The sequence below is a fragment of the Neovison vison genome, chromosome X (genome assembly GCF_020171115.1).
Source record: "Neovison vison isolate M4711 chromosome X, ASM_NN_V1, whole genome shotgun sequence".
Lineage (NCBI taxonomy): Eukaryota > Metazoa > Chordata > Mammalia > Carnivora > Mustelidae > Neogale > Neogale vison.
Window position 1 is genome coordinate 15,372,653 of NC_058105.1, and position 13,200 is coordinate 15,385,852.

A 13,200-nucleotide genomic window follows, 5' to 3' on the forward strand; every position below is an offset into this window, starting at 1 on the left:
AGACTCATCATGTCCCTTAAATAGCTGAGGGTCAGGACCAGAAGGACATGTTTTAACGATAGGCCTGAGCTGTCAAAAAGATGAGCCTTACCTCCTCTTACCCTTCCAGCCACCACCCTTCTCATGTTTCTGGGTTCAGGGGAGGGAGACCATCGCAGATGGTCACCGTCACCTTTGGGACTTCCGACAAAACAGGTAAAGATTCAGGTGCTCGGCAGGAGTGTCTTCAAACTTGGTCCAGATAAAGTGTAGTCCTGGTCAGTGTTTTCAAGCTTGCCCCCAGAGTGCCTAAGACACTGCAGAGAATCAGAAGACAGAGCCCATGCCCTGAAGCTCCAAAGGGGCTTTGTAAATTTTCTGACCTGTACTTCATACACAACATTGGTCTGTGGTATCGAAAAATGAAATCCTGCTTTAGCAAAGATGCCACCCTCCAAACCTAGAATACTCCACCTTCAGCTGGACTAAAAAGCACATCATTTACTGCCTGGGAAGCACTACTCCACCATATCCTCGCTGCTTTGATCGTTGACTATTCTAGTGTGTGTATCTGGTCTACCCAAGTAAAGATGGTAAGCTGTTGGATGTAGTGACCTACAGATGTCAGATCTGAATCTTTCTCTCCGTGTCGCCACTCAACAAATACTTGGGGGTAGATTGTTGATTGAAAGCAGCACCAAGGTTCTAGAGTCTCTTTTCCATAATCATGTGGGCCTGCCTTCACACAAGTGTCAGCCATTTGGGGGGCTCAGGAAGAGCAAACCAAAGGGTACCTGAAAGATGTTTAATCATTGTTTTCCCTATAATTTCATATTGTTTTCTCATTTGTGGAAAACCCATGTTTTACTAATTAGTAGGAGGAGTCATGACAGGAATCATAATCTTTACTATAAAATATTTCTGTTCTTGACAGCATGTACATTCATCACTCCAGCAGAAGCAGAAGAGGCATGGGCATTTTCACAGCCAAAATGATCCCCAAGTCAAAGAATTTGCAGAATATATATATATGTGTGTGTGTGTGTGTGTGTGTGTGTGTGTGTAGATTTGTAAATTATACACAAGCCCTGTCCCTAAATTTGTTTTTTGAATGAAGGTGACAATATTTTCAGTTCTAAGACATTTTCCAACATTCAAGACACAGTTTCTTCATTCTGTGGTAGTCCTCACACACACACACACACTCTCTCTCTCTCTCTCTTTCATGCACTCACCTTCCCCTACAACAAAAGTACACAAGCGGACCTATGGAGAACAATGGTTGCGGAATTACCTCAAGAGCAAAATTTCATAGGCAAGGAGACTGACCCTGAGGCAGGTATCCAGGGGCCTGAGGGCCTTCCTACCTTTTTTTATGTTGCCTCAGGTGGTAGAGGGGGCAAAAGGGAGTCTAGGAGCTTCATACCAGTAACTGGACTGGCACTACTGCTCTGGTCCATTTAGTGGTCAGCATTAACTCTTGTTTACAGGTGGCTCCTGGGTGGCTCAGTCGGTTAAGCAGCTGCTTTCGGCTCAGGTCATGATCCCAGGGTCCTGGAATCGAGCCCCGCATCAGGCTCTCTGCTCAGCGGGGATCTTGCTTCCTCCTCTCTCTCTCTGCCTTCTCCCTGCCTACTTGTGATCGCTGTCTGTCAAATAAATAAATAAAATCTTTTTTAAAAAAAGAAAGAAAGCTTAAAAAAAAAGACCCACAAAAAACCCTCTTGCTTATAGGATCCAACGTGGTAACTTTAATACCATCTGTGGGCCAGGAGTGGTTGAGAGGTAAGAGGGTGTGAGTTATAAAGAGAAAAGGGTGAAGATGTACTGTGTTTCACTGTGCTTGAAAATATGTAGCCTTCATGTAAGTCTCACTTGAGCTCTATAACAAATGTACTATCACTCTTATTTCCCTGGGTTTCAACTCGAAGGAGTGACAAAGCTGGGATTTGAAGCTACTTCTGCTGTCTCTACAGCCCACTATATCATACGTATCCCCAAGGATGATGGGGGATTTGATTTATGGTATTGAAATGCAGGAGTTTATCTTTCTTTCTCATTGGAAAGGTCCGATTCCCCATTTATTGCCTAAAAAGAGCAATATATTCTCTCAATACAATATTCAAACAATATCAAGAGGTATAGGGTGAAAAGTCCTTCTCCCTTCTTTCCAGATACCCGGCTCCCCTTCCTGAAGGCAACCACTGATACCCGTTGCTTGTGTGTCCTTCCAAAGTGTTCATCTCTTTATTCCTTGCTACCCTAGGCCATATGGGAGAAACCAGCCTGGCTGGGAAGACTTAGAAGCAATATCTGGGGGAGAATTAAGAAGGCCACGCATCGATCGCATCGAGCTTAGCCACAGAGTAACAAGAAGGCAGAAGTCATCATCAGCGCTCACTCTGTGGCCTCTGGGTGACTCTTTTTCACCTCTGTCCCGGCACTGTCCTGGTCACCCTGGCTAGTCCTTTCCTTCCTAAAGAGAACCGCCAGCCTCAAACAGCTCCTGCTGTTACATTCCTCAGAACCCAGCTCTCTGTCCAGCCACACTAAGGATGATGATCTTCACAAAACGTGGTTACACGTCAACAAGGTGAGTCAATCAAAGAGTGACTTGAATAATGGGGATTTCAGATGCTTTGTCATGACAGGCCAACAGGATACTTTTTCCCAAAAGGTATGACCTTGAGACTCTTCCTACTTCCCCTGTGGGTGTCAAGCCAACTGAATATCCGAAAACTGGGACTGCCTGAAATTATTTCATTCCTAGTGAAGTTAAGGGCTCTGATCTTAATTCTTTTCTTTCAGGATGGGACACTAAGCGTTTTGAAACAAAATCTCCAGTGCTGTGGACATGTGTCCCCCAATATCCCACGACTATAGGCTCAAATCTTACCTAGAAAAAGAAAGAAACAGCTATAACAATGAATAGGAGAATTATTCTGACTTTAATAGCCATGAAACGCTATTTCATTCTGCGCCTTCCAAAATAATATTTCGAATACAAAGTCGAAGCAGATGGTTTCACAAACTCAACATTTTTCCTAATCTGGGGCTAGGGGGAGGTGGGTATCTCTGTTGGGAATTATTCAAGAAATCTTTGTGAGTGGAATTCGTTTTGACTTCCACAGGTAATATTCTTCCCACATAATTAGGCACAAGTTTACAACTCAAGGGAGAGAAACAGTAGGGATCTTCATCAAAGTCACCTGCGTTAAAGAAAAAAAGAACATTTTCAGTTGTTGCACTGGGGACTTCGCAGACAGTAGAAGTAACAGACAATTTTTTTTTTTTTTTTTTTTTACCAAACGAAGGAGTGACTAGAGGAATTAGAAAGGAAGTAAAGGTTGTGGGGCTTTTCTTGGGTAGTTCATGTGGACCCAGGGTAAATTCGTTCATCTTGACAGCACTGTTTGCGTAATTACAGAAGGCACGTCTTCACTCCATGTTCATGGAAATGAAACTGTTGGCTCTGACCTTCCGAGGGCCACATCCAGACTGCAGATTAGGAACCTGTGGCCAAGAGGCTAGACTACCTGTCTCACCAGCTGTGTCATGGTCACAGCCCCAGGGCCTTGGCTCTCTGGATCTGTTACTTGATACAACAACACTAAAATGCCGGGGATATTATTAAAAACAACCCTAAAACTTTAGGTACAGGGGACTACCATCCCCCCTGAAGAAAGACATGTACATTTGAGCCATATATTTGCTAATAAAACAGTATCCCCCAGGGACAGCTAGAGAGCCAATGCCAATGAACTCTTTTGCAAAAATGGTATTTCCCTATCGGCCTCAACTATTATCTACTAAGCAGCTTCCACAACTTCTGCCCTCTATTATATGCTATGGGTCCCCAGTGCCTCCATATGAGCACCGGAATGTATCTGCAAGTTAGCTGGCGAGAGTAATGGACACTTGGGGGCATGGAAAGAGTCTTTCCATATGCACCAACTTTCCCATACAGAGAAGGAGACTGAGACTGTACACTAGACAATCAGCCTAAACTGGGAAACAATGTTGTCCCACACAGTCCAGAAGCTGGTAGGCACTTTGGAGATTATCTGTCCATCCTAGCCTCCTCATGTTGAGGGTAGAAAGAATGTAGCTCCCACTAAGGGAGAGATGTGCCCAAGATTACAGAGTTAGTGACAGAGCTGGGAGTTGAACCAAAGCCTTCTGACTCCAAGTTTGGTGCCTTATTATTTTTTAAAGATTTTATTATTTATTATTTTTTTTTATTTTTGAAATCATCTCTATACCCAGTGTGGGGCTTGAACTCATGACCCCGCGATCAAGAGTTGCATGTTCTACCAACCGAGCCAGCCAGGTGACTCTTGGTGGCTTTATTTATTTATTTATTTATTACCCACCATGCTGATTTCAGATTGGCTGCAGACCTTGGAAATAGAACAGCTGTGTGGAGCCACTATAATGAAAAATACAAGCGGCGGTTCCACCAGCACTGAGATGTGCGAATGGCTACAGCCGGGCCACCAGAGGTGTTCTGTATGTGTGAACTGGAATCAACTTTGGTCCTTAAGTAAGCATCATTGTCCAGGGCAGTACACAAAGCAGAGGCATCACAACATCAGCTTGAGTTCTCAAGTTCTTGTTCCCTTTGCCTTTCTCTTTACTTTGGGCTTTTAGATCAAACCTTTCTTGGGACGCCTGGGTGGCTCAGTAGGTTAAGGGTCTGCTTTTGGCTCAGGTCATGATCCCAGGGTCCTGGGATTGAGCCCTGCATCAATGGGCAGTCTGCTTCTCCCTCTCTACTTGTGCTCTCTTATGAGCTCTATCTCATAAGAGATAGATAAGATATATATCATAAGAGATAGATATGTCTATCTCAAATAAATAAATATCTTTTCTCTATAGATATATCTCTTATCAATATATAAGATATATATCTTATATATATAAGATATAATATCTATATCTATCTATATATCTCTTATCTCTATGGATAAGATATCTATCATAAGAGATAGATATCTCTCTCTATCTCAAATAAATAAAATCTCTAAAAAAAGATCAATCCTTTCCCTTCCAACCCATTTCCCCTTCCAATAACCACCTCCACCTCAACAGCTGTCTCTGTACCTAGAAATTTCTCTTCCTATGGAAGAAGCTGAGCAACTAAGAACGTCGTGCTGCTCAGTAGGTGTTCTTGGTGGCGTGCGATGTGCCCTAGCCTGAGAGCCAGGCCACCTGAGTTCTGACCCCAGTTCTGCTGCTGATGGTGAGTAAGCACCTGTAAGACATTTTCCTTTCCCTGCTTAAGGTTCCTCATCTGGAAAATGACATCACTCTGGACATTGTCTAAGGTTCCTTCTGGCTTTCACAGTCTCTGACCATTGTTTTGAATCACACATGAATTTGTTTTGACTTCTAGTCTCTTCCCTCCCATTTCAGTGGAATAACCTACCAGGTTTGCATGTACCAAGTTCACTAGGTGCGTCTATACACACTTTCTCAGCCAGGAATGAGCCCAGGTATACACATGCACACGTGCTTTTAGTTTTGAGGAGGAACCAACTCCCAAGACCACATATGTCGCCTCACATTAATTTGATATTTTTGGAATGTAAGAGTAGACAGCATAGTTTTCCCCTCACCATTTGGTAAGCTGATTTCTGAAAGCATGCATTGCGCAGAGCCTAAAGACTTGAAGGTAGAACTTGTGGTAGTTGACTTGAAGGATGGTGTCAACAATTTGTCTTGGAAGGTTTTCTTCTGTCTCTCTTGTTTATACCCAACTCGTAGCCCGCACCTGCTGTCCCCATCTGAAATGACACCATAAAAGTTAAAACCAGAAAATACATCAAATTCAACACTTAACATGGGCAAACTGCATGATGTATGAATTGTACCTCAATCATCTTGTTAAAAATATGAAGCTCAATGCAGAGAGTATCTGTTCTAGGTACCTCAAAGGGTCTGCTTCTCTATGAAGTTGTGAGAAGGAAATTTATATTGTAATGTGTGACACAGCCAGAGCTAATTCACTTACCAAGGATGCCTCCTTTCCTTAGAGTTTGGCACAGAGACCAGTGGGTTACTGACATGCCCAGGATACAGGAGGGAGATCTCTGTGCCATATATAAAATCTTCAAGTTCAAGCACTTGCCTTCCCTAAAACAGACTGAGCTTTGCATTGAGGCTGAGAGAAGTTGTCTGAATTGAATGGAAGAGACTCTGATACACAGAAAATCAATTTGCCTGAACTGGAGATAATCTCAGAGACAACGTCGGAGTCCACCACATCTCTCACTGAGTAGGACGGGCCACTGCTCCATTCAGCTAGGATTCTCCCTGCCTCTGCTGCATCTCTTTGTTCCCTCATCCACTCAACCCACTGTTGGCTACAGGCCAGAAAGCCCCTGTGACCCAGGGCCTGAAACATAGTAGGGCACTCAATCAACATTCTTTTTAATTGAGTTGAGATTGAGGTGACAGTGACGACAAGCAATTCAAGAATCTGGGCCAAAAGAGAAGCTTCACTAAGTTAAAATATGGCCGAATCACATTCTTCACTTGACTTCATTCATTTCAACACAAAAGTACAAATCAAGTTCATGACATGCAAACAGCCTCCATGTTGCCAGCGCTCTATGAATTCAAGTCAGAAGTCAAGTTAATCAGATCAGTTGTGGGAAACCCGTGAAATTCAAAACCTTACCCAAAGTGGCATCTTACCCGAGGAATTATCCAGTCGTAACCACCCACAACAGAGGTGTATCTGCCACTGCTCCCGCACACTCTCCTTCATCAGGCAGTAAAACACGAAAATGAGGAATCCTATGTCCAAAAGAAGAAGGTCAGTCTGTTTCAGCTTCTTTCACCAACAGTCACCAACACTCAGCCCCAGATCTAAACAGTCCTCCTAAGGAACCCCAGAGCCATTATGGCTTTCTGAGCTCATCTTTCTAACTTCCCTGTCAAAGGCAGTGGTGGTAAAGAAGGTCTGTTTCAAGACTTCCTATCAACCACAGTGTTTGCCCCGGGGCTGCTGTCAATCCTAGAGCTCGAGAGAGCAGCCGTGCAAAGGTAGTCAACCTCCAAAATAGTTCTTAATGATCCTTACATCCTGGCATTTGTTTTTTCAATTTATTTATTTTCAGAAAAAACATCCTGGCATTTGTATCTTTGTGTCATCTCTTTCCACAACATATCAATAGAATATGGCAGAAGTGATGCCATGTCACTTCCAAGAAAAGCTTATAAAAGACATTGTGGCTTCTATCTCTGATTACTCCCTCCAAAGGAACCTAAGTGTTGTAGTGTGAGGACGTTCTGCAGCCCTGTGGAGAGGCCCACATGGTGAGGAAGTGAGGCTTCCAGTCCCCAGTCATGTGAGTGAAGCTTCCTAGAAGCAGATTTTCCAGAGCCAGTCAAATTTCCACATGACTACAGCCTTGGCTGACAGCTTGACTGCAATTTCCTAAGAGTCCCCTAGCCATGGGCACCTGGGTGGCACAGTTGGTTAAGTGCTCAACTCTTGATCTCAGCTCAGGTCTTGATCTCAGAGTCATGAGATTAAGCTCTGCTGGAACCCACTTAAAAAAAAAAAAAGAGTCCCTGAGCCAGAACTACCCAGCTAAGCTGCTCCTAAATTCCCAACCCAGTAACCGGGTATGATAATATGTGCTGTTACTTTAGGCTGCTAAACTTTGGGAGTAATTTGTTACATGGCAATAAATAACTAATACACACAGTCTTTGGCACAGTTACACCACGTAGAAACCATAAATTTGGTGCCCTCATTTTCCACTGCCAGCCCTGATTTTGTCCTGAAAGTGGGATCGAGGGGCTGAGAGCATCCATCAGCAGCCCTGGCCATTTCTCATCCCCTCTCTCTAAAATATCGCCTTGGGAGAAAAAAAGTAGGACTTGAGATTTTCCTGATGGTAAATGCTCTGAAGGGCAAATTGGATCTCCTATAGCCTGGGTGTGGAATTGGCAGAAATATCTCCCATTAACAAAGCCTTTCCAGGTGCCTCAAACTGAAACTCATCTTTCCCACCTCTGAGGTCCCATAGCATTGTTTCTTCTATGAGTTGCTATATGTGGCCACAGTCTCCCTGTATTGCCCATCTCCTCACCCAGCTGTAAAGGCTTTTAATCCTTGTATTACTTCTCTCTTTGCCTCCAGTACTATGTGGCAGCTCAAACGATGTTTGTTGACTTGAACTCTAAGGCACTTGAGACACAAACTCTCAGTTTCTGCAGCCTTCGTATTATGTTCTCAGGCCTCAAAATCTTTCTTTTGACCCAAGTGCAGTTTGCAACCCTTTGTTCTCTATATAAGGTTCAGCTTGCCTCCTCACTGGTCAGTTGTGCTGAAGTAACTGATTAGTAATGGGTTGGAGTGGTCCTAATTCATTGCAAGTTGAGCATGAGTCAATAGTAAATGTCCCCAAAGCTCACTTTAGCTAGGGCATCAGTGGAAGTCAAGAATGTTGGTTGAGGCAGGTAAGAATAATCCGCCATCCTGACCCAGCTTGGCCATTTCTCCCTACCGGCACAATATTCAGGTTGGGAGACTTCATTTTGAAATGATGACGACAAATCGAAGTACTCAAGAATAGAGAAGACTTGGAGTGGGAACACGGGGTGGGGAGAGATGGTAGCTATAGCTACAGATGTAGAAGGGCTGGTATGAAGAGGACAAACTAGGTAATCGAAGCTAGTGTTTACTAAGAAATGATTATGTCATAGGCATTGTGCTGCTAGGGTCATTTTTCTAGTTGAGAGATCTCAGAGTTCTGGAAATCTAGTAAATCTGACCGAGTCACGAGGCTAATATTGAAATGGCAGCCTCAAGACCAAACGCAGGAAGTCTGGTTGCAGAGCCCAAGGTCTTAACCACTGCACTGCACATTCTACCCTCAGAAAAGGGGGACCTGGATAAGATGCAGAGCAGATTGGAAGGTACAGCAGTAATCATACTACAATATATCAGTGTATCAAATCAACATGTTGTACCCCTTAAATTTACATGATGTTAAATGTCAAATATATTTCCATTAGACAGAGAAACTGAATGCTCTGCTTTACAGAACAGTGAGCTCTCCGTATCTGGAAAGTTCCAGGTAGAGGCACGTGACTTTCTGTCACTCGAGGGGAAGTTGGATTGGGAGGAACTTGGGTCCCCAGCCCCAGCCCTGAGACTCTCTGATTCCAGGTGGGAGGTAACAGTCTGGAGGCTAAATGGGATGACAAGTCTCACTCACTCCCCCGAGGGCTTTATCTCCGTGTAACCGAACGACGGTGGTGATGAGTGGAGCAGCGCTCACTCCTTCCGAGCAGCAGCCCCTGGAAGGGGGTGCAGCAACCTGGTGAGAGCAAACCCGAGTCTCGGAGCATGTAAAACTCCTCCAGCTTCAGCAGGAACAAGGGGCAACAGAGACCACAAGCACGTATTACCGTGCTGACTTCCTGCATGGAGTTTAGTTTGTTCTCAGACTTAAAGGTTATTATATGAATTCCAATGAGCTGCCTCCCAGCTCTCCCTCTCTGCCTGTCAGCCTTCCCTTTTCCTTCCAATAACAGATTGATCTGCTTACTCACTAGCACACAGGCGTGAGGGAAGATGTCAGGTTTTTGTCACCTGCATTTTTATTTGTGCAACCCTTCTTCAGAAATGGCTCACTGTGCACAACATTTTTCACACCTGACCACAGGGCAACCCCCTTCAGCCAGAACTGCAAACTTGCCACCTGTCTTTTAAATGGCTCATTCGTTCACTTGTTCCGTTGCCTTCTAGCTCCGAGGGCGCATGCGTGTGCATGCGTGCGTGTGCGTGTGTGCGTGTGTGTGTGCGTGTGGTAACTTGAGTTTGAAACTCAGGACGCTGCAAACCCGCCCTCTGGAGGAGGGCACCTTCTATCTTGTAAGGCAGGACTAGGAGAACCAGAAACGCTTGGTGCTTGGTTGCCATAAAACGTATCTGACAGACAGACAACTGGGCTCTGTCCATGCGGGATCTGTGGGACTTTGGGTTTAGTCCTCAGGAGATCCCCCACTGGATTCTGCTTTGAAGCCACGGAGGCTTTCTGCTTAGAAACCACTTTCCCTTTCCACCTCAGGAATGGAGCCCTTGCTTTGAAGACATCCTCCTCCCTTTGTAAGCCTTAAACTGCTTTGCTCTCTTGTTCTTTCCAGCAGCTTCCCCGTTAGCCCCTCTTGGCATAGGGTGAGTGTGTTTCTCGTCAGAATTAGTGAGCAGACTTACTGCTGAGGAAGAAATCTGCCCCAGGGATGGGGTTCCTAATCCACTCCTGCATATGTTCTATAACCGGGCTTTCTGTGCCTTTTTACATTCCAATCAGAACATGCTTGGAAGAATTTGGTGGGACAGAAATTTCGGCAGATACACTTCATTGCTCTAAAATGAGATGGTTTCTTGAATCGAAAGACATGAGAGCAAATGTTGTGCCTTATTCTAGATTGCTGCTCCATCTCCTTGCAAATGCCTGCCATAGAGTAACTACACACCAAGTCATACTCCCCAAGGTTCTGCAAGGGTTAATAATGATACGACAAAGTGCTCTGAGGCTTTAAAAAAAACAAAAAGTTTGGTTGAAACAAATCTTTTTTTTTTTTCCAAGCACAAGTTCTCAGAACTTTCACCATGATAATATAGATGGTGCCATTTTAAGAATGGGGGAATATAGTTTGCTGCGTTTCCTGAAATTCTTTGACCATGGAACTCTTCTCTTGCTGGAACATCCTATGGACTACCAAAGGCCTGGAGTCTGGTAAAGGGGTTTAGTGAGTGGATAAGTAGTTTGGAGCACTCAGGGAGACCCTCATTCAATGCACTGCCCAAGCTCCTCCCAGCCGCCCCAGTAGTTTAAATGAACTGGGCCAAATTTGAGGACAAGAAGAGCATGGAGCAGAGCCCGACACTCCCAGGAAATCATTCTGCATGCCTCTTCCCCTGAAGATTTGTAACAGGCAAAGTCAGGTTAAAATGAACATCAACAGTGAGTCAGAGGTGTATTAACCAGACCCCTCACTCTTACTGCTCGTGACGTCTTTGCCCTACCATGCAATCACCTACCACAACACTATCATTTCCTTCTTTCAGCAGAAAATGGGAATAAAATTAAAGAGCTATAGAGACATTAGCTTACGGTCATCTAATTCAACCAGCTGTGGCGACTTGTTCAAGGTCAGTTTGGAGCAAAATCCAAGACTAGAACTTGGCCTCTTGCCTTGACCCATGGCTCTTTGCTCTTCATCTTCATTCCTTTACAACTCTCTAATTTCCTAGCCTGGCTCCTTCCCACCATATTTGGATCTCTGATGTAGCCAGAGTCTAGGGGGTCAACAGTTTAATGTGTCTGCTGTGCAGTGATTATTGTGTTCGGTGGGATCATGTGCTTCAGAATATCAACACAAGTGTGGACCCGAACACTTACGAGAACCATGTGGCTTCGGTATGCAGAGTTCAGTATTCTACAGTATTCAGGGAATACTGGGAATACTGTAGAAAGTATCACCAGCCAGTGTTTGATATAAACATTGCCAACTAGCTGGAGTTGAGTTGGCTCTCTGGGTCCTTGTCTATATCCCCAAGTAAGAGTGAGCTCATTTCATGACGTCCGAACATCTGGGTAATGTTTCCAATGACTGTCTATCGGTTGATCGATACCAGAAGCCTCTTGGAGTATCTTTTCCAAAGCAGCAAAGCTTTGGTGGGGAGCTCTGGCTAGCCACGGAAAGGACAAAGAAGCAGAAGTTACCTTGCAACGTGTTGAAAATGGCAAAAAGATACAAGAACAAAATCCTTACAGGTCCCCAGGCAAAAAAAGCAAACCCCCAGGTGAGGCCAAGTAAGAATGTCAGGCTCATTGTGCCTTTGAGGTCATGCAGGATCGTCTGCCGCCGAGTCTTCCGGCTTTGGGAGTTCATGGAATTCAGCTGAACGAGGACAGTGCAGAACATGGAGAGATTCAGTAGAAATATGAGGCAAAAATAAGCCACAACTGAGGTGTAAAAGATAGAATCGTCTTTAATCCAACAACTGTAAGAGACAAGGAAGAGAAGGCCGTTGTGAGGCAGAGAAACACACATGTGCACTTTTCAATGAGACTTTGAAGATCACCTTGTCAGCTTTAGTTCACCTGAGAGCATCTGCACCTAGAGAGAGGGACTGCCTTGACAAGAGTTCACGCATGCTCACTGGGGGCAGGTTGGGGCTCAAACCCCAATCTCCTGAGCCCCAGTCCAGGGTTCTTTCCAGTGCCAGAAATCCTAGAGGATATGCAGACACTTCTCAGTCCAATTCCCTGGGAGGCTATTTTGTTCCTCAACAGCAGGAAAACAAGTGATGTATTTTCCTCCAAAATGGCTCTTCCCAGCCCCCGCCCCCACCATCCCACCACCTTACACCTGAGCTTTTGTTTGCAGGATGAATTCTGTTTTGCATGATAAATATCACAGTAAAAGGACAGGAGCAATGACTGGCTTTCCTGAATGCTATGTCAAACAATGAAGAGATCATCAGTGTTAATGATGTATATTTTAAACCTCCCTCCACATCCTCGGGTTTGGACGACAAAAGGCAACCCTGGCCACTGGACTCTTAATGGCTCTACCATTTCTATTAAAGAAGAAATAAGTGATGATTCCTATGAATAAATATCTCGTCTGAAACATTTCCCATGACTAGAGGCATTACCTCTGAGTTTTGAACAGGGACAAGCTTGCCAGTTGAACTCTGTGTCAACTTAGCTGAGACCTCTTGTTTAGAACCAGGAAAATCCATTGCCATCGTATTGTTCACACTGGTGTGGATACGTTCATATGTGTGAGTTTGTGTGTGTTTGTGCACACGTTGGGAGGGAGTGGGGGAAAAAAAGCGTTGAATTTCCCTAATAAAGTCTAATATTTAGGGTTCCCTGAATATCATCTTCAGCCTTAAAGGAGGCTATAGAAAACATTTTAAAAAGGGACAGTGCTGGTCTATGTTTGGTTAGAGAATTATCCCTAAAACATATTGTTAAGTATGGAACAGTGTATATTTACCATTTGGATAACAGAGTGTCCAAGAGAATATCTATACAGATCTGATTGTTGGTAATAATAGTTGCATCAAGGAAGAGAGACAGTGTGGCTGGGGGTTGGGAAAAGGGCTTACTTTTCATCCTCTACCCTTTTGTGTGTTTGAATTTTGTACCATGTGCATGTATTACTTCTTCAAAATATAAT

The 13,200-nt window shown here is 44.3% G+C and overlaps 1 protein-coding gene across 1 annotated transcript in view; it reads right to left on the bottom strand.

Annotated features, from left to right (window-relative positions):
* Positions 1 to 2,864: 2,864 nt before the first annotated feature.
* Positions 2,865 to 13,200, bottom strand: part of ADGRG4 (adhesion G protein-coupled receptor G4) — an 87,988-nt gene continuing 77,652 nt past the window's right edge. The window contains exons 20-24 of the mRNA XM_044234682.1: positions 11,733 to 12,013; positions 6,679 to 6,780; positions 5,598 to 5,765; positions 3,147 to 3,188; positions 2,865 to 2,875 (exon numbers count right to left, since the gene is read on the bottom strand). Of these exons, the coding sequence (XP_044090617.1) occupies positions 2,865 to 2,875; positions 3,147 to 3,188; positions 5,598 to 5,765; positions 6,679 to 6,780; positions 11,733 to 12,013 (604 nt within the window). The remainder of the gene's footprint in view (positions 2,876 to 3,146; positions 3,189 to 5,597; positions 5,766 to 6,678; positions 6,781 to 11,732; positions 12,014 to 13,200) is intronic.